This window comes from Acomys russatus, chromosome 31, assembly GCF_903995435.1.
Source record: "Acomys russatus chromosome 31, mAcoRus1.1, whole genome shotgun sequence".
NCBI lineage: Eukaryota > Metazoa > Chordata > Mammalia > Rodentia > Muridae > Acomys > Acomys russatus.
In genome coordinates this window covers 16046192-16066450 of record NC_067167.1, presented here as the reverse complement: position 1 = coordinate 16066450, position 20259 = coordinate 16046192, and the positions used below count along the sequence as shown (strand labels likewise).

The following is a 20259-nucleotide window of genomic DNA, read 5'->3' as shown; positions in this document are numbered from 1 at the left end:
GTGGCTATTTTAAATAATTTACTGAGTGGTCTTTCTTAGAACTCAGCACTTTTATTCTCATTCTCATTTTGCTTCTCTCTTCTTGCTCATAGCATTTATAAGCATAGACGCATAAGCATAGATATTATAGTTGTACTTTGTGGGACTTCTTTAAAAAAATAGTTTTGTTTTAATACGTATGGGTGTTCTGCCTGCATGGATGTCTGTGTAACATGTTTGTATCTAGGGTCTCTAGAAGCTTTAAAAAAAAATGTCAGATGCCCTGGAACTGGAGTCATAGATGATCAGAGTCATCATGTGGGTGCTGGGAATAGAACTCATGTTCTCTGGGAGAGCAACCTGTGCTCTGAACTGTGTTCTTAACAGGCTCTAGAGCCACAACACTTCTCTTCCTTCCTTCCTTCCTTCCTTCCTTCCTTCCTTCCTTCCTTCTTTCTTTATTTTATTTGTTTTTTGAGCCAGGGTTTCTGTGACAGGGTTTCTGTGTAGTCCTGGCTGTCCTGGACTTGCTTTGTAGACCAGGCAGGCCCTGAACTCACAGAGATCTACCTGCCTCTGCCTCCTTGAGTGCTGGGATTACAAATGTATGTGACTGCACATATCTGACATTTCTCTTAATTTAAAAATATATATATATATATATATATGCACTCTATTTGCATGTATGTCTACATGACAAAAGAGAGCATCAGATCCCATTTAGATGGTTGTGAGCCACTAATGTGGTTGCTGAGAATTGAACCTGGGTCCTCTGGGAGAGCAACAGTGCTTCTAATTCCTGAATCATCTCTCCAGCCCCTCCTTTTAAGAGAATTCTAAATTCCTTTTTTTTTTTTTTAAATTTACTTATCTTTATTTTATGTGCACTGGTGTTTTGCCTGCATGTATGTCTATCTGAGAGTGTCTGGTCTTGGAGGTACAGACAGTTGTGAGCTGCCATGTGGGTGCTGGGAATCGAACCTCAGTCCTTTGGAAGAGCAGTCAGTGCTCTTAACCACTGAGCCGTCTCTCCAGCCCAGCATTTCTTATAAATACATATTAACACATTCAACACATTTTTTCACAACATCCTTTTTCTTTTCTTTCTTTCTTTTTTTTAAAGGAAAATCCTAAAAATCTTTTCATGTCAAAACAGAAAGCTCTACTACCTTCCTTTAGGGTGTTGTTTTATATTTAATCCCGTGAGAAACTGGAGCGCACATACACATGGTTGACATAGCCAGAAGGTTTCTAACACTTGACTATTACTAACATTTAATGTTAGCAATAAACACGTTGTATGTTCCCCACATGTATGTCTTTACACATGTGTGCTTCTCATTACCCAAAGCTGATCTTAAAAAAAAAAAAAAAAAAAAAAAAAGACATTTCTAACAGTTCCAAACAGAAGGCCAGTCTTTGCTTGCTTTTGTCACATAGTTATTGGTGTGTGGCATTACCGTTTGAGGAAGCCGGGCTCTTTGGTTCTCACCGCTATGCCCTAGATTGTTGCAGGCACTAATTAGCGTTGAAGGTTGGTGTGTGTTAGCCGTGCCTCAAGCTCTGCTTTGGGTTCCCCATCTCACCTCCCACCTTCATGGAGTCTCTATCACTGGACGCTTTCCCTTAGGGAACCCAGCTCTTCCCGTCACAGTCTGCACACTTCCTGTTCCCGGCTCCACATTCTAACAGCTGCTATAGGGGGCTGCCCTCTAAGACAGCCTGCTTGGCTCTCCTACCCAAAGCCATTGCCTGGAGTTTCTGGTTCTTTCCATTGCTTTTGAAATTCGAGCAAAACACCACGTCACAAAGAGCTGTCTCCAGGGCCAGATGATCCAAGCTGGAAGTACAGGGGTGAGTCTTGATCCGGAGGAAGACAGTACGTTTACCTTCTGCCTATTCACGTATACTCTGAGGCATAGCATATTTGGTGGGGTATATCCCATGGCTGAGCAACTGACTGTGCATCTTGATGATTCACTGGTTAGGACTGAGTTTTCTTTACATCCATTCCTGTCTTGCTTCCATTTCCCTCGGTCCAGTTTCAGTAGAACCACACAAGAAGTAAAGCTGCATTTGAGCCTTTTCTTCAGATTCATCCTTTTAGGAACACTCAGGTTTAACCAAACAGGAGGAATACGGGATTAATAAAAGGATTCATCGGGATTAGATTCTAGAACTGGATTGCTTGTCTATCTGAGAGCCACAGGGACCTGATTGCCCTGGGGCAGACGACAATTTAAAGTAGGCTTCAAAGGAGAAAAATGTGTCTATCAAAGCTTGCGGCAGATGCAGGTTTGACTTTGCTGAACGCCGCACCTAGGATCTGATGATATTAGCAGGTATTTCAAGAGTGGGGCCCAGAGATGCAGCCAGAGAAGTCTGAATTCCTAAATTCCTCTGAGCCTTCCAGGCTGGCCAGAATAACCCCTAACCGCTTGCTAGACCAAAAAAAAAAAAAAAGTTTCTGCTTGCCTTGGGGAGAATATACAATGACATAATCTGAAGCAGGTGCCTCTCAAGATCAGGCTTGTTTTCTGAAAATATACTCCCAACATACTTGATTGCCTCTTGGCTGAAAAGCAAGGTTGGGTTTCAGCACAACCTGAGCAGGAAATTACAAGTTCTGCTTTGAGCAGAAATAAACCACACGCCAAAGGAACGGCAGAGTCCCCATTTAACAGGCTTTTAGCCGAAAGCAGGTGGAGTGGGCGTTGGAGCGTCTCTCGAATACACTAGTAGTCAGTCTCCTTTGCTCCACAGTTTAGTTTGATTGAAGGTATCCAGAAGAAACTAAACATTGGATCTTTAAGCCCTGGAGCTAGAAGCATCATATGGGTGAAAGAGACAGCGCAAATGCTTGAAACTGTTTGCCCCAAGACTGTATTAGAAGCAACGCCGTGCCCTTGGGCTTCAGGTATTTGTGCAAGTATCAAGTATAACCGCTCACAGCTACATGTCTGCCGGTGAGGATTTTAGGTTTGGGAAGCTTATGAACTCAGGGTTCCCAGTAACAGTGCAGACCTCTTCATTGCATACCCAGATAACCACTCCTATCCAATATTAAGCAAGCCTGTTTGTTTTATGCAAGAAGCATTTTAATTTGGGCTTTCCATCAGCCTGGACTGTGGTTATTTATCAACACATTGCACACGCAGTAGATCATGCATTACACACATAATTTCTCAGTAGGTGTCTTAGTTTTTCTCCTTCATTGGGTACCAAAGGTTTATTTTATTTTGGGGGGGAGGGTCCCAAAGATTTATATTACTGCACTCAACTTAAGCAGTATTGCTCTTACTTTTGTAGGTTTTAGGATAAACTCCTGTTTAAGGCTGTAAATACAGTGCTAAGATTTTGACTACTTTTATGATTACATATGGTATAATATAGTTCTTGTATAACTACGTCTTCCTCTCTGACTGTCCCTTTGCTTTGGTGCTTCGACTCCTGCTCTTCCCTGCTTCTGCCTCAGTGGCTGCTCGTGTTTCCGGTTTGCCGCCTTCTCTCTCTGTTTGTTGACTGGATGCAGTTATTATGGTGTCCTGCATTGCTTAACATACAGCTTTCACTCTAGTCTGTCTTGTCTTTTGTTCTGCCATAAAAATATCCTTTTTAATAGCCTGGTGGTGGTGACACACCCTTTAATCCCAGCACTCCAGAGGCAGAGGCAGGCAGATCTATGAGTTCAAGACCAGCTTGGTCTACAGAGTGAGTTCCAGGACAGCTAAGAGAAACCCTGTCTCAAAAACAAAAACAAAGAAGCAAACAAAACAAGACAACAACAAAACCCCAGAACAAAACCACCCCCCCCCCCAAATCCTGTCTAAACCATACAAAATACAAACTGGGTCTTTTCTTCTCTGCTTAGGAACTTTTCATGATTGCCAACTAAAGAATTCCAATTAGCAAACATTTACATAGCACTGTTTTATGGGATTTACATGTTTTAACCCATTTATGCTGGTTAAAAATAAAACCAAGCCAGCAGCAGCAACAACAACCCCAGACTCCGAGGTATTAAAGATGAACTAAACAAGGAATTGTGAAGCTAAATACAGTGGAAGAACTAAACACATATGAGTGTTCACACATGTGCGTGTAGAGCTCAGACGTTGACAATCGGTGCCTTCCATTATTTCTCTCCATCTTATTTTCGGAGGTAAGTTCTTTGAACTCATACCTCACTGGCTAGCTAAGCTGGCAAGTGAGCCAACTCCTGGACTCCACCACTGAGCTCTAGAATACAGATTTATGTGTGACCACACACAGCTTTGATCTGTGTGTTGGGGGCTGGATTCAAATTCTTTTTATTTTATTTTATTTTTTGGTTTTTCAAGACAGGATTTCTCTGTGTAGCCTTGGCTGTCCTGGAGTCACTTTGTAGACTAGGCTGGCCTCGTATTCACAGTGATCCACCTGCCTCTACCTCCCGAGTGCTGGTATTACCACCACCGCCCGGCTGGATTCAAATTCTTATGTCTTCACAGAAGGCAGTTTACTGACGGAGCGGCTCCCAAAGCATTGGCCTTTTCATTTCTACACCATGCATCTGTGCTTTGACGTATGGGTAACACCTTGATAAGCCCATTGTAAACTGAAGATATCATAAAGCCAAAAGGAACTTAATACTCCTAGCCTACCAAATACGATATCTTTGCTTGATGAACTTTGGGTGTGCCCGGACCACTTACATTGCTGTATTGGACAAAGCTGTCCCTAGGCGAAGTCTATTTTACAATGCAGTGAATAGCTTGTGTAATTTAGTGACTATTGTATTCGAAGTGAAAAATCAAACTGGTCATAGTTAGGGTTTTATTGCTGTGAAGAGACTCCATGACCAAGGTGACTCTTATAAAGGAAAACATTTCATTTGGGCTGGCTTACAGTTCAAAGGTTTAGTCCACTATCATGTGCCAGAAGCACACAGGCAGATATGATTCAAGAGAAGGAGCTGAGAGTTCTAATTCTTGATCGGAAGGCGGCAGAAGGAGGCTGTTACACACTGGGCATAGCCTGAGCATATAAGAGATCTCAAAGGCTCAAAGTCGGAGCCGGGCGCGGTGGAGCACGCCCTTAATCCCAGCACTTGGGAAAGCAGAGGCAAGTGGATCGCTGTGAGTTCGAAGCCAACCTGGTCTACAAAGCGACTCCAGGATAGCCAAGTCTAACACAGAGAGACCCTGTCTCAGAAAAAAAAATCAAAACAAAACAAACGAACAAAAACACCAACAACAACGACAACAAAAAAAGTCAGCTCCAACAGTGACACACTTCCTCCAGGAAGGCCACACCTACTCTGGCAAGGCCACACCTCCTAGTAGTGCCACTCCCTATGGGCCAAGCATTGAAACACAAGAGCCTATAGGGGCCGTTCCTATTCAAACCACCCACTATTCTTTTACACCAATTTAAAGCTGAAAAATCAAAGTCAAACTGTCATAGGTTGGGGAAGGAAGCCCTTTTAGGTTCAAAGGGCTCCCTCCACTAAATACAAAACCAAATGAAGATTTCTGAACACATCTTCCCACTGCTTCCTGTGTTTGGGCATGCTCCCCTTTCTAGCCGTCCTCTGCTTTTCGGCTCAGCACTAGGTTACTAGAGTAAACAGGCTAAGGAGAGGCAGTTCTAGACCACAGCTAAGAGCCATCGTCTCCATTGGCAAGCCTTTGCGCTCTCTCTCTCTCTCTCTCTCTCTCTCTCTCTCTCTCTCTCTCTCTCTCTTTCCATCCCCCAAGCTCTATCTTGGGACTTCTGTCACATCCTTTGACTTTTTCACAGCACATTCCACAGTGTGCTTTCTCACTTTGGATAGCTGTTGACACTCACCTGCTTCTTGTAGGGAGTGGGCATAGTCATGTGTAGAGGGCACGGGTACACAAAGGAATGGGGTATTTAACCTAATGAATGGATGAACAAATGACAAACAGAAAACTTGAGTTTACATACTAGTTGGTGATGTGGGAAAGGGAGATTTTTTTTTTTGTACTTTTCTTTCCCACCTCCCCACCACCCCCCTGCCCCCTCCTCCCACCCCCTCCCCCACCTCCATCTCCCACCAACACCGCTCCTACAGGGTTTCTCTGTGTAGTAGCCCTGGCTGTCCTAGACTCACTTTGTAGATTAGGCTGGCCTTGAACCCACAAAGATCTGCCTGCCTCTGCCTCCCAAGTGCTGGGACTAAAGGTGTGTGCCACCACCACCATACATTTAAAGGACCATACATTCCTCTTTAGGGCAGACTAAGTGATTAACAGCTAAACACCTAACAGGAAATTAAAACAAAACAAAAGGAAACGAAAGACAAAAAACCCTGCACTAACCTTATTTATTATTTTTCTAACAATAACTTAAGGTATAAAAGAATTCTGCATGAGCTGAAAGAATCTCTGTGCCTGGACAAAGGCATTAAATATAAGAAGCAGCAATTTACATTATTTATGAAGAAGTTATTTACATTGCCTGGCCCTGCCTGTAGCTGCCCCACTCTATTCTTTCGTTACAGAGAGAATTAGGAAAAGTGTCACTGGAAAAAAAAAATATTTAAAAGGCCATATTTTGTTACCTGAAAGAAAGAACTCTAAAAAATGTTTTGGTTTGGTTTGTTGTAAAAAAAAAAAAAAAACAACAACCAAAAACCTCAAATATTATTTAAAGGGAACAAACTGGAAAGTTACATCTTCTGTGATGATGATTCGGACCACGACACCCATTTACATTTTCAGACAGGCTTCCAGAACCTACTGCAGTTGAGGCAGTGCCAACAGAAGCCTGTGCGGGGCGGGAGATGACTGCGATAGAGAGTTTCCTAATTCAAGCACCCGAGTTGGTCACATTGTTTTTTCTTCCTACCAGTGATTTTGAAAATCGTACACTATGAGAAATGTCCTCTGTAAGGAGCACCAAAGTAGTGATGGAGGAAGTCCATTTTGTTTTCTGATCTTTCCTCTTCTCTGGCCACTTTCCTTTAATCGGATCCTGCCTCCTGCCGTTTCTGTCAGTCACTACAATAGATTGTTCTCAGCAGCAATTTGCACTGGCTTTTTGCTCTGCTGCTATGTGAAAACAAGGGGAGAATGAGAGAACTGGTAGAATTTACCAAGCCAAATTTTTAAAAAGTGTCTATTAATATATCTGTTACTATATTTTGGCAGAGGCTCAGATGGACAAATTCCCCCACCCAGACCAGAATTCTTTAAAAACTTTAAAATTCTTAATTGCTCGTCTAGAATCTAAGATACCGTGATCAAGCAGAGTAGCTGCATCTTGGCGGGAGAATTGGGCTCTGACAAGAAGGTAGGTGTTCCTGTGTTTCACTGATTGCCTGGAAGGTTCTTTATCCATAGTTACCTGCTCTAATAAGCGATTTCACTGCCATCTTCCTTAACCACTGAGCCATCTCACCAGCCCCCACTGCCATCTTCCTCTCAAGAACATTAGGATACAGTGCATGGGACATAGGAGGCTGGCCTTACAAATTGGTACAGGTCCATTTCTTCCACTGAAAGAAATCAATCGGAGCCGGAAGAGATAAGGCTTAATGAGGTTCTTAGTATTCAGTGGGCACCAAGGTCATTATCTATATTTTTGAGCGTGAAAGAACTGGTACTAGTTTTCAATGGTGAAGACCTGGTATTTGAAGCCACCATCTATCTCTGGTTCTCTGATAATTTTTGGCCTTGCATAATTTATGAGGAAAAGCAGTTCCTCTGGCTGAAATCAAGTCCCAAATTAATAAATTTGACTCAGTGTGTGGGCCCGTGAAATGCAAGAACAGAGCATTTCCTGGTAAAAAAGTATTTCCCCCCGAGGTCTATAGTTTGTCCATTAGTGGAAAAAAAAATACTAAATCACCCATATCCCTGTTTAAAAATGCAGAAGTGCTTGGAGAGTTAACACTTCCAACCATTAGCATGTATTAATGTCAGAGAGCTAAAGTTGAGTGAAATGCACATCGATTTAGAACGGGGTGACACTTAGGATAAGGCGGAAGTGCAAGTAACTAATAAACATAGTTGTGATTTTACAGGCGCAAACTCAAACTGCAGCCGGACGAATGTGGCAGCAGGCGCTTGACTTAACCAGCTTGTCAAAGACTTTCCTTTCTACTTCGATTTTATTAATAAGCTTCTTTTTTGGGGGGGGGCGGGAATCATCAATATTGCTTATTCCTTTATGATCACTGGCTTTGGAGCGCTTAATTAGGTCTTGTCCCCTGACACTGCTTTATTTTCTGACTTTGGTCAAAGCCAAGCTATATTTTCCTAAGCTGTGAGGCAGTGAAGGTATCATAGGAGCTGAGGGATGAAGTCACGATGGCTAAATGAGAAAAACAATGCCTCAAAATGATTGCAATGATACCCAATGCATCTTAATTATTGTAACCACAGACATTATCTATCAGGTCACCAAAATGGAAAAAAGAATTGTATGAATTTTTTTGTTTTGTTTGTTTTTGAAGCTGGGTTTGTCTGTACCAGCCCAGACTGTCCTAGAACTCACTCTGTAGACTAGGCTGGCCTTGAACTCACAGAGATCCTCTTTCCTACTTCCAGGCTGCTGGGATTAAAGCCATGTACCACCACATCTGGCCTTTGACTGAATTTATTGGTTCTATGCTTAAAACTCTCTCTCTCAAGCTCTTTTGGTTCTGAATGCCTGCAGTCACAGCACTCTAGAGACCAAGGCAGGAGGATAGTGAGTTTGAGGCAAGTGTGGGCTATACAAGGAGGTCCTTCTAAAATTAAAAACAAAAATCCCACAGCAAACGCAACCTCCAAACCAAACATAAAGAAACCTAGTTATGCATTATACACCAGTGCCAGGCGGTTACAAAACAAACGAATATTTAAAAACTAAAATTTACGTATCTGTTTATTTGATTGTCGTTGTGTGCGTCTGTGTCTGTTTTAGAGAGGGCCACAAATAGCCATTCAGAGCACCGTGCCTTTCCAGGCTGTTGGTGCTTCCCTCGCCCTCTAGGGGCCGCTGTGCTTCCGGAAAGCAAGCAGGTGGCTTGGTTGCCGCGAGACCGTTGCCTAGCAACCGCTTGTACACCAACCCTCTAGCGTGCTGAACTCTGATAGACATGGCGTCCTCCAGCAGCGTCTCCTCCAGCTCTTCCACCGATGAGTCCTCGGTCTCTGAGTCTTCGGCGTCGCCGGCGCACCTGCCCCCAACGCCGCCGCCGACCTCCACCGCAGTTCTTAAGTCGCCCTTGGAGTCCAAGTCGAGCTCGTCCAGCAAACCGCTCTGGACCTGTTCCGAGGTCAAGCTGCCCTCTGCCGCCTTCTATGGGCCCCTGGACGCTAAAAACCCGCTCCTGGCCTCTTGTGAGAAGGAGATCCGGGAGCTGCTGGGTTTTATGAAGAAGAAGAAGCCTCTAGCTATCTCGGAGGAACAGAAACACGAATTCCATCGGAGGTGGTAAGCTGAGGCAGGGCGTAGGGGGAGGGCGCAGGGAGAGATGTCCTTGAAGACCACGACAGGGGCGGGGCCCTGGAGACCAGCTGAGAACTGGATGCTCCTTTGCTGTTACAGTCCTTAGCTCCTCCTACATGTACCATGGCTTCCTTCTCAGGTCAAAATAAAAATCTGCACAGGAGCCCTTTCTAATTCCGGGTTTGGTCTCAAGTGTCTTCTCCTGGCTTCTCTTGGCTCACCCATGGCTCGCAAAACAAGACAAAAGTAGACTTAAGACCAACTCTGAGCTTGCTTAGGTCCTTGAAGTTAGGTCTCACCCAAGTTTATCATACTGTGAACGTGTGCATTTTATTCTTTATTTTATTCTTTTTTTTTTTTTTACAATCTGTTAAGATTACAAAAACTTCTTGATTTTGTGGCGCATTCTAAGCATCTGTTTGCTTTTTGTTTGTTTCTCCGACTTATTTCTATAAATTGAAAACTACCTGTTTTTAAATTTTGCTTTTGTTAATGTTACCATCTTTTCTGGTCCAAAATGAGTAGTTTTAAAAATATAGGCAAATGGCAAAGAATACCATACTGGTGAATAATTTTTTTCCTGGTGAATGATTTTAACTTACGTGTTTTGGTCATGCATTTAATATGAATACACAGTTTTAACTTTCATTTATTATTCATTCCAACATCTTAACGATTGCTTGAGCACCTACTATATACATCTTTGAAAGGTAATTTTTCTCAAAACTAGGAAGTCATCAAGTTAACAATAGACCCTCTCCCCCAAATCATATATTTCTGTGAGTAGAGTCTTGTAGTAAACAAACATGGGACACAGCATTCTCACTGTGCCCCTTATCTACTTTTTTTTTTTTTTTTAAGTTTCATTTAACTGTGGTCAAACCTATGAAAATAAGTGGAAAATTCCAGAAGCAAACGGTTACCACTGTTTACAGTCCCCTTTGAACAGTCTGAGGAAATCTTGCTTCACCATGCTGTGTCCCACCCAGGATTTGAATCACCCCTTTATGCAGCACACCCACACTGTGGTCTTCACTGGCCCATTTGTTAGCTAGCCATCTTGGTTATCAGATTGGCTGCTGTCATGGTAGCTCAGGATTTGTGTTGACATAGCCCATATTTTATTTAATAACCATCACAAATAATGATGCTGGAGACACATGCATACCAAGGAGAAGGCGTAAATTCCTTTTGTAAATGAAAACAAAACAAAAAACCAAAAAACCAGGTTTCAATAAGGAAACGAGGAAAATGCATGTTCCGGTGTCCAAGATCCATAGTACAGTTAGCTGTTTTGAGTGTCACCATATTCATATAACTTTTATACAGTTTGTTATACTTGTTCCATCTTAGTATATAGCTCATCTCTTAATGCACCGAATTCATAAGGAAGACTTCATCATGGGATGGCTAATCTTGATTGTCAACTTGACACTCCTGGGAAGAAGGAACCTCAATCTTGCCTCCGTCAGATTGGGCTTGTGGCACACCTGTGGGACATTTTATTGGTTGATGTGGGAGGGGCCCAGTCTGCCCTGAGTAGTGCTATCTTTGGGTAGGTGGCCCTGGGTTGTATGGGGAAAACAGCCAACAAGCCAGGGGAAACAAGCCAGTAAGCCGTGCTCCTCCATGGCCTCTGCATCAGTTCCTGCCTCCAGATACCTGTTTTGAGATCCTGCCCTGGTTTCCCTTGGTCATGGACTGTAACCCACAAGATGAAATAAAGCCTTCCCTCCCCAGATTACTTGTGGTCATGGTGATTATCACAGCAATAGAAAGCAAACTAGAGCAGGTGTGTGTGTGTGTGTGTGTGTGTGTGTATGAGTAGAATAAAATAACTATATATAGTGTTCAGTGTTAATTGTCCCTTCATACATCCATTGAGGGGGTCTCACACTGAATCCACTGAAAGTAGGGAAGAACCACAGTGGAGAGTGCCAGAGAACAGTGAGGCAGGGGACAGGACCAAGTGGTCTGATAAGTGTTGCATTTGGAAACGGGGTGGCAAGGAGCATGGATGGAGAACACTAGGGAAAGTGCCTTATAGAAAGTTGACAAGGGAGCCAGATGGTGGTGGTGCACGCCTTTAATCTCGGCACTCAGGAGGCAGAGGCAAGCGGATCACCATGAGCTCGAGGCTAGCCTGGTCTACAGAGTGAGTTCCAGGATGGCCAGGTCTACACAGACAAACCCTGTCTTGAAAAGCCCAAGGGGGGAGAATAAGGAGGAGGAGGGAAGAATGATAGAGGGGAGTGGGGGAGGGAGAGGGAGAGAGAGAAAGAGGGAGGGAGGGAGAGAGAAGAGGGGAGAAGGAGGGAGGGAGAGAGAGGGAGGCAGAGAGAGAGAAGAGAGGGGGAGAGGGAGGGAGGGAGAAGGAGAGAGGGAGGGGAGAGAGAGGAGGGGGAGAGGAAGGGAGGGAGAGAGAGAGGGAGGCAGAGAGAGAGAGAAGAGAGAGAGAGAGAGAAGAGAGGCGTGGGAGGGAGGGGGTCAATGTATACTGATTTTTTCTCTTGTCAGTGGGCTATGAAGGGACAGTGGCAAGTGTGAGGAAGCTGGGGTAGCATTGTGACAGTGGGAAGAGCAGGTTTAGCCAGGAGGAAATAAAATGGAGAGTTTGATTTTAGGGAGACTGTGGTTGTAAATTTAGCATCCAGGCAGGGCTGGATATCAGAAGAGAAACATCCCTGGGATTCCTCAACCCATTAGCGATGTTTAAATTATTATGATTGATAGCCTAGCCAAGGGAACAAGGAGTAGATGTTTTTTGTTTTTGTTTTGTTTGTTTGTTTTTTGTTGTTGTTTAGTTTTTTGAGACAGGGTTTCTCTGTGTAGCCTTCGCTGCCCCAGACTCACTTTGTAGACCAGGGTGGCCTCGAACTCACAGTGACCTTGCCTGCCTGTGCCTCTGTCTCTGCTGAGATTAAAAGCATGAAGAGGAGAGTAAGGACAGCCAAGGGAGGTTCCAACACTGACAAGGAGAAGCAAACAGTAACCTGCAAAGACTAAGTGGCCTGGAAGATAGGAGGAGAACCAGGAAGTAGCCATTGCTTCAAAAGCAGGGAGAGAAAGTGATTCAAAGGGAAGGAACAATCAACTGTGGTATATCTTTCCGATGGAGGAGAAGCAAGAGGCGACCAAGGATTGAGGGCAAATAGATGAGATGGGATGATATAAGATGGGATGAGATAAAGGCTTTGCTGGACCTGGTGTTGCATACCAATTATTCCAGCATTTGGGAGGCTGTATTGGAGGATCCTCATCCAAGGCTAGCTGAGTGACCTGCTGTCTAAAGAAAGACTACTGCGTGCTGGGTGTGGTGGCATATGCCTTTAATCTCAGCACTTGGGAGGCAGAGGCACGGGGATCTCTCTGAGTTCCAGACCAGCCTGGTCTACAAAGAGAGTTCCAGGACAGCTGTAAATATTACATGGAGAAACCCTGTTTTAAAACCGCCTCCCAAACAAAACAAAACAAAACAAACAAGCAAACAAACAAACAAAGAGAAAGACCAAGGAGACCCAGTTGCTCACCCAGCCTCCATCCTACATACATTCTATTTGAACGGGTTCCATTTGTAAATCATCTCAAATCTCCACTGCCAGTGCTGAGGCTCACTTTTTTTTGGCCCCTACCCAGTCTTCAATATCCCTCATGTAGCAGTCAGGGCGTTCTTTGTAAACATATCACCTGCTCTTAGCTAAAGTCTATTGATTGCCATGGCTTCTAGAGAGCAATTAAGAACCCTTCATCCTTCTCCAGGGTCTGAGGATCTGGCTTCCCTGCATTTCCCTTGTCCATGCTCAGCATCTTTCTTGGGACTTACCACAGAAACACTCTACTTCCTTGCCCCTAAGAGAAAAGCTGGGTGACCTTGGGCTTTTATACATAACTCCAAATACATGACCCATGAAATAATATTTTTTTTTTTGAGACAGGGCTTCTCTGTATAGCCTTTGCTGTCCTGAACTCTCCTCTGCCTGCCTCTGCCTCCTGAGTGCTAGTGCTGGGATTAAAGGCGTGCGCAACCATGCACAGCTGAAATAAATAATTAACAAGCTTAATTTTATCAAAGCAAAACAGTTCTGCAAAACTAGGCTGGAAGGCTGTAATCTTTTTTTTTTTTTCCCCTGTTAGTTTTGTTTGAGACCCTTTGTATAGCCTTGGCTGCCTTGGAACTCACTCTGTAGACCAGGCTGGCTCGCTTTCAGAGATACACCTGTCTCTGCCTCCTGAGTGCTGGGATAAAAGATGGTGTGCACCACCACTGCCTATGTTGTAAACTAAATACTTGCAAAATTCATATATAATAAAAAACTGTTACCCACAGTATGTAATGGACTCTTAAAAAGATCAATAGTAGGGGGAAAAAAAATCCAACCTGTTCTTAAAAATTTTCCAAAGATCCAACAGACATCTCACCAAAGAGGTAAACACAGATGGAAAATAAACATAAGATGACATTCCACATGCAGCAACATCAGGGGACTGCAGATTCAAACAGCTGTGAGATCGCCTAGACACCAACTGCAAGGCTACAATCCAGGGCACTCACAATTCTGAATGCTGATGAAGGAGCATCCTCTCCATGCTGGCGGGGATGCAGAAGGACAGATGTGGCATTGTGGAAGACAAGTGACGACGTCTCACAAAGCTGAGTACACCCTTAATAATGTCATCTAATTATTATGGCACTTGATACCCAAAGGAAGATTATGTAAAACCCTTCATATGGATATCCATAACCAATCTACCCCCTCCCTCAGTGGTGTGTGTGTGTGTGTGTGTGTGTGTGTGTGTGTGTGTGTGTGTGTAGAGGTCAGAGTTCAACCTTGGATGTCCTTCATCAAGAGCTAGCCTTTGTTTTTGAGACAGGGTCTCTCACTGGAATCTGGGGCTTATAAATTAGTATAGGCTACTGGAGAGAGATCCACCTGCCTTTGCTGTGCTGGTGCTGAGATCACAAGCATGTGCCATAGAACCTGGCTATTTACTTGGGTTCTGGGACTCCAACTCACGCCCTTATGCTGTGCACTAAGCATTTTATTAACTGAGCTGTTTCCCCAGAGATATATAGCACCTTTACCTATAATTGTTAGAACTGGTAGGTAGCCACGATGTTCTTCATAAGGTTGGTGCAAAAATTGTTGTCAGTATTACCAGATCGTATGATATTAATCAGCATATGAAACAAACTGGTGGACCATGAAAAGACATAGAGGAACTTAGATACCTATTCCTAAGTGAAAAAAGGCAGCCTGAAAAGATTATATATGTGGCATTGCATATACTATGTGGTGTTCGGCAAGAGGAACACTATGAAGACAGTAAAAAGATCAGTGATTAGGGAAGAAGGGAGAAGTCATATAGGTGGAACACAGGAATTTCAGGAGAGTGAGACTTTGTATTTTGTAACAGTGCCAATATGTATCATGCATTTGTCAAAAGCTCATCGAAAGTATGCCAAGAGTGGCTCCTGACAGAAAGAATGGACTTTGTTAATACTTGATGTGTCAGTGTTAGTTTATCAGTTGTAACATGGTACTGTGAAAGAGTAAGAACGGAAACAAAAGCTACATCAAGAATAAGGTGTGAGGGGGGCTGGAGAGGAGGGCTCAGTGGTTCAGATAACTTCGTGCTCTTCTCAGCACCCACATGGTGCCCTCCCCCCAATCCCCCTCCAGATCCTTTCAGGTGATCTGATGCCATCTTCTGGTCTCCTTGGGTACTGCATACACATGGCCACAGACAGTGGCTTTTTCCTTTATTAATAATCTGTCTATTTCTAGTCCAGGCCTAACTTAAAAGGCACACCTTTTTCCTTCATCTTCTGGCTGCTACTGGGATTTTTACCTAGCCCATATTTTTCGTTTCTTCTTAGTAAAATTGTCCTTGGATGTCCTTCTGAATCTCTTTTTCTTTCTTTCTTTCTTTTTGTTTTTTTGACACAGGGTTTCTCTGTGTTAGCCTTGGCTGTCCTGGACTAACTTTGTAGACCAGGCTGGCCTCGAACACACAGCAATCCACCTGCCTCTGCCTCCCAAGTACTGAGATTAAAGGCATGCACCACCATGCCCGGCTCCCTTCTGAGTCCATTTCTAAGATCTCTTTTTAGGACAAAGAACCTCCAAAGGGAATCTCAGTTTCCCCCTGTTTTAGTATCACTCTGGTGGGGAATTGTGATAGAGGGCACGATGTATTTGTGCTTGCGGATGAGTGTGGAGGGGCACCCCTGTACGTCTCAGTTTTGCAGTGAAGCAAATGCTGCTCTGAAAAGGAAAGAGTTTTAAAAATGCATATAAAGGGCTCTGGTCAACTCCAGACACATGTTAGCTGTAATAACATTCGTTGGTACTCAGACGTTAACAATAAGGCAAATTCGAAAGATTCAGCACAGAGGGACGTGTTAAACGGGTTGCCTGCTAATTAGTTGATGCTACCTGCTGACTCTGAAGATGTCGTGTTTTTTTTTTTTTTCCCTTTATGATTCTTACAGTGCCACCACCCTGTTTAATATCTGGACCAAATACGCCCCCAGGCTGCCAGCTAACTATTACAACGAGAAGCTTCTGAAGGTCGGAGACAGCCTCTGTCAAATGAAAGTAAGTGGTTCAGAAGCCCAGAGTCCATGGGAAACAAACTCCTTCAGTGGCTTAGTATTGGGGTTGCTACCCTTTCTAGTCTACATATTTTGAAAAAAAATTTTTTTTCGTCTTAAAAAATAATATGCAAATGGATAAAAATTGTGTTGAGGTACAGTAGCACAACATAACTACAAAGTCTGCCTTTTCATTTTGTATTTGAAAGTCTCCAGGTTATTCTCTTGAGGAAATAGAGGCAGGCAGGGGAGGTGGGGCAGCAGGAAGGCAGCTCAGTTCCACCGACAGAGGGTGTGGTAGGCCTGCTGCAGGAAGTGCTGAGTCATCCTGTTCCTACCTTACACAAAAGAGCCCAGACACCATTTCCGGTTGTTTTTCACTAGCTTGGCGGCCTTGCCCCTGTCAGCCTTCATGGCTTTTGGCCTGGCTTGCTCAGTGTCCTGTTTTAATGACTTTTGGTTTCTTCTGACTATTTTGCTATACCGTGAGTCTAGCAGCTGTGGCATATATGCCCCATTGCCAGCTCAATATTATATTAGAAACCAAGTGTGTACCATAATGTTAGTTCTGTATCAGGGTCTATGTTTTTGAATGCCATGGAACCTGCCTTGGCTTGATAAGACCATGCCATGGCTGAGCTTTCGTTTCATGCATTTGTGAGTTTAACCCTGTGGCTCTGGCCTAAGTCCAAACATAGCAAGTTCTAGTCAGTGTTGGACAAGGAGCTATTTCATCCACAGGGATTTTAGGCCAGACATGGGCAGTGTTAGTGCCTTCTCAGTTTTCAGGCTTCCCAGCTTGATTTTCTCCCTGCACTTCTTTCTTTCTTAAACTATTTATTATGTATACAGTGTTGCGCCTGTATGTACACCTGTGCGCCAGAAGAGGGCACCAGATCTCATTATAGATGGTTGTGAGCCACCATGTGGTTGCTAGGAATTGAACTCAGGACCTTTGGAAGAGCAGGCAGTGCTCTTAAACGCTGAGCCATCTCTCCAGACCCCTCTCCCTGCATTTCTGTTTCTTAGACTTTTTGATCTATGTTCTCAGAGGCAAATTTGCCAAATAGAGCAGCAGTTCTCAGCAGTTCTCACCCATGGGGGCGTCATCAGACATCCTGCATATCAGATACTACCATTCGTAATGGTAGCTAAGTTACAGTTAAGATGTAGCAATGAAATAATTTTATGATTGAGAGTCACCACAACCCGAGGCACTATATTAAAAGGGCGCAGCATTAGGAAGATGGAGAACAACTGAAATAGAGGATAAAGTGTAGAAAAACTTACATTTTAATCTTTTAATCCCAGCACTCAGGGAAGCATCGGGATCTTCTTATCATTTTCTTATCTTAATTATGAAACACTTGCCTCTGCTTCCCCTCCTAGCCACAGATGTTCTCAGACCCTAGACAGCAAATGCAACAGCCTGTTTTTCTGGAACCTGGCTAACATTTCAGCCTTTTAACCCCCTGTCGCTGCCCTACTGTCAGCAGGAAGTAGTTAAGACAATCACTTCGCCCCTTATTCATTTATAAAGGTTGAGATGGTGTGCTCCAGACCCAGGACAGACAGCTCCAGATTCTCCCAGCTTTCCGTGTTCCCTATCTGCTGCAGGACATGGCTAACATAGCCTGCCCTCTACCCTAAACTTTCAGGCCAGAGCTCTTCCTTCCAGCTCACCATATATTCTGGACATTTTGTTGCTATTGCTTTTTTCTCCTTCCCCTCCCCCCCCGCCACCTACGTTCGTATATTTCTTTTTTTTTTAAGCTTTATTAATTTACTATTATGTATACAGTGCTCTGTCTCATGTACCCCTGCAGACCAGAAGAAGGCATCAGATCACATTATAGATGGTTGTGAGCCACCATGTGGTTGCTGGGAATTGAACTCAGGACCTTCGGAAGAGCAGTCAGTGTGCTTAAACTCTGAGCCATCTCTCCAGCCCATATATAGTTCAATTTACTTTATATAAAACAATCCAACAGTCCCCTGCCATAGGGGTGTGGCCCTGCCCAGTATATAAAAAGACAGACTTGCCTCGCCCCTCCCTCTCTTACCCCCTTCCTCCCTTTCCCTCTACTTTTTTTTCTCTTCCTCTGTCCCTGTCTCTGCCCCATGCTTATTTAATAAGCTTCATATAACCTAATATCTGCTGCCTGGTACCTTACATCTTATCTTCTTATCATTTTGGGAGAACAAAGAAAAGGTTTGAACGTGGGGAACTTTCTTTCACTTTACCTGATTGCTGGCAATACTTAAAAAGGCATGGTTTTTGGATCTGTCCAAGTTTGGTTTCAGAGGCGTGCAAGCTTAGAAGCCCTTAATGTGGGCATAGAGATTTGAAATTCACCAGAAGGCATCCCAAAGGCATGCTAGGAGGAACAGGTGTCTGGATGTTTTCCATGGGGGAAGTGAAGCCAGTAATCTGTTAGGGTGTCCCCAGAAATGGATAGTGACTCAAAAAGACAGTACAGACTGCTCAGTAGCTTGTCAGCACTGACCAGGACCAAAGAAACACAGCTTGGCAGATGAGCTTGCCCAGGGACCTAGCACACTGGGGTTTGGGCAGCAGCTGTGACAGCAAAGACAGCAGAGGGAAAGAAGCTAAGTCTGAAAGCTCACCCGATGGGAAGGGTCCTAGTTCTGTAGATTAGTGAAGAGGTCCAGCCTCAGTTGTGAAGACTGGTAATAGGGGACGTGTTAACGTGACTAGGAAGGGAGAATTCAGCTGGTGTCGGGTGCAGGAAGGTGCAGGGAGGGGAGTCCCAAATCAGTAAAAAGGAGAAGGAATCCCACCCTCAGAGGTAGGTGATCGGTGAGAAACTTAGGCTTTGCTTTGGCAGTACTTGTCTGGATTCCGTAGCTCACAAGAATCCTTTTAAGTTCATAAAGGGAGATAAACTTAGCACCATCACTGTTTGACATCTGTAGGGAGGTACACATTGTTAGACATGAACACATTGTAGGAGAAGGCAGTGGACATAGAGTACAGCAGAGGCTTGGGAAGAGAACTTTGTGTTAAAAGCACAAATACTCTCTGAGGTGAGCTTAGGAAAGGCAGAAGCCTCATGGAACTTTTCTGACACCTGTGAAACGGTGACATGGTGAGGACAGAAATCTCCTATGGAGCAGGATGGCAAAAGCTCTCTTTAGCATCCCTACCCATCGTGAAAGAGGCCCTGTCTAGAAGCCTGGGTGTATATAATATTAGTACAATGAGGGACAAATTTAAGACAAACCAAAGGAAAGTTACAATATTGAGCTTGGAACTATGATAGGACCATATAGTGGGATGTTTTCCATAGTTTGATTAACAAACCAGAGCGCTATTGATCAGTGCCAACACTCTGAACAGTTAATACAACAATAGCACAGCAACAGGATGAATAAAACATCCTTTTAGACATTTGAACCTTCACGTCTTGCATTTATCAACTTAAAACATGTTCTTAGGCCTTCAAACACTCACAACTTGCATTTATTAACTTGAAACACTTTCTTAGACCTTCTAACATTCTTCACCTGCATGACCAACCTTAATACACCTGCTTAGACTCTCCAATATTTATAACTTGCATGCACAACTTTAAAACACCTTCTTAGACCCTCCAATATTCATAAGGTGTGCATCAATGTTAACACACCTTCTTAGACCTTCTAACATTTGTAAAACACCTTCTTGGAAGCTTTAAGACATAGGTGAAACTGCTGTCAGCAGTCACTGCCCTTACCTAAGAGAATGGGAAGGCAGACTGTGTCTAGACCTGACAGTATCTCTGGGAGTGAGGTTTAAAGTTTGGTTTCCTGCACATGAAGAGGACTGGGAAGGTATCTGAAGCCTGTTTATCTTTAACCTGAGGTCTGTGAGTAAGACAAACCTTTTTGTCTTTTTAAATAAGGATATAGTACCTAGTAGTCTTAACTAGCTAATGAGTTGACCAATGAGCTAACCATGGTAGATTACTTTGGGCTAAGGAGATTATTGGTTTTTTGGTTTTGTTTTTGTTTTTAGCTATTAAGCTAACATCAGCTTAGCTGTCAAAGTGATCAGAGACCCAAGAAGGATACATTTTAACCTAAAGGAATCTATGTATTAATAAAAATGACAGAGATGACTAGTTAGTCATATCCCAGTTGCCCCAGTTATCTCCTGTAGCAGCCTGGAGCTATGAGCAGAGATGGTCTTGCAACAGGCACAGAGGATGAGAGGCTGTTTCTATGGAAGGTGAGCACAGAAG

The 20259-nt window shown here is 43.7% G+C and overlaps 1 protein-coding gene across 1 annotated transcript in view; it reads left to right on the top strand.

Annotated features, from left to right (window-relative positions):
- The first annotated feature begins 8919 nt into the window (after nucleotides 1-8919).
- Cfap54 (cilia and flagella associated protein 54) overlaps nucleotides 8920-20259 on the top strand; it is a 283795-nt gene continuing 272455 nt past the window's right edge. The window contains exons 1-2 of the mRNA XM_051139645.1: nucleotides 8920-9405; nucleotides 15914-16019. Of these exons, the coding sequence (XP_050995602.1) occupies nucleotides 9068-9405; nucleotides 15914-16019 (444 nt within the window). The 5' untranslated portion in view covers nucleotides 8920-9067. The remainder of the gene's footprint in view (nucleotides 9406-15913; nucleotides 16020-20259) is intronic.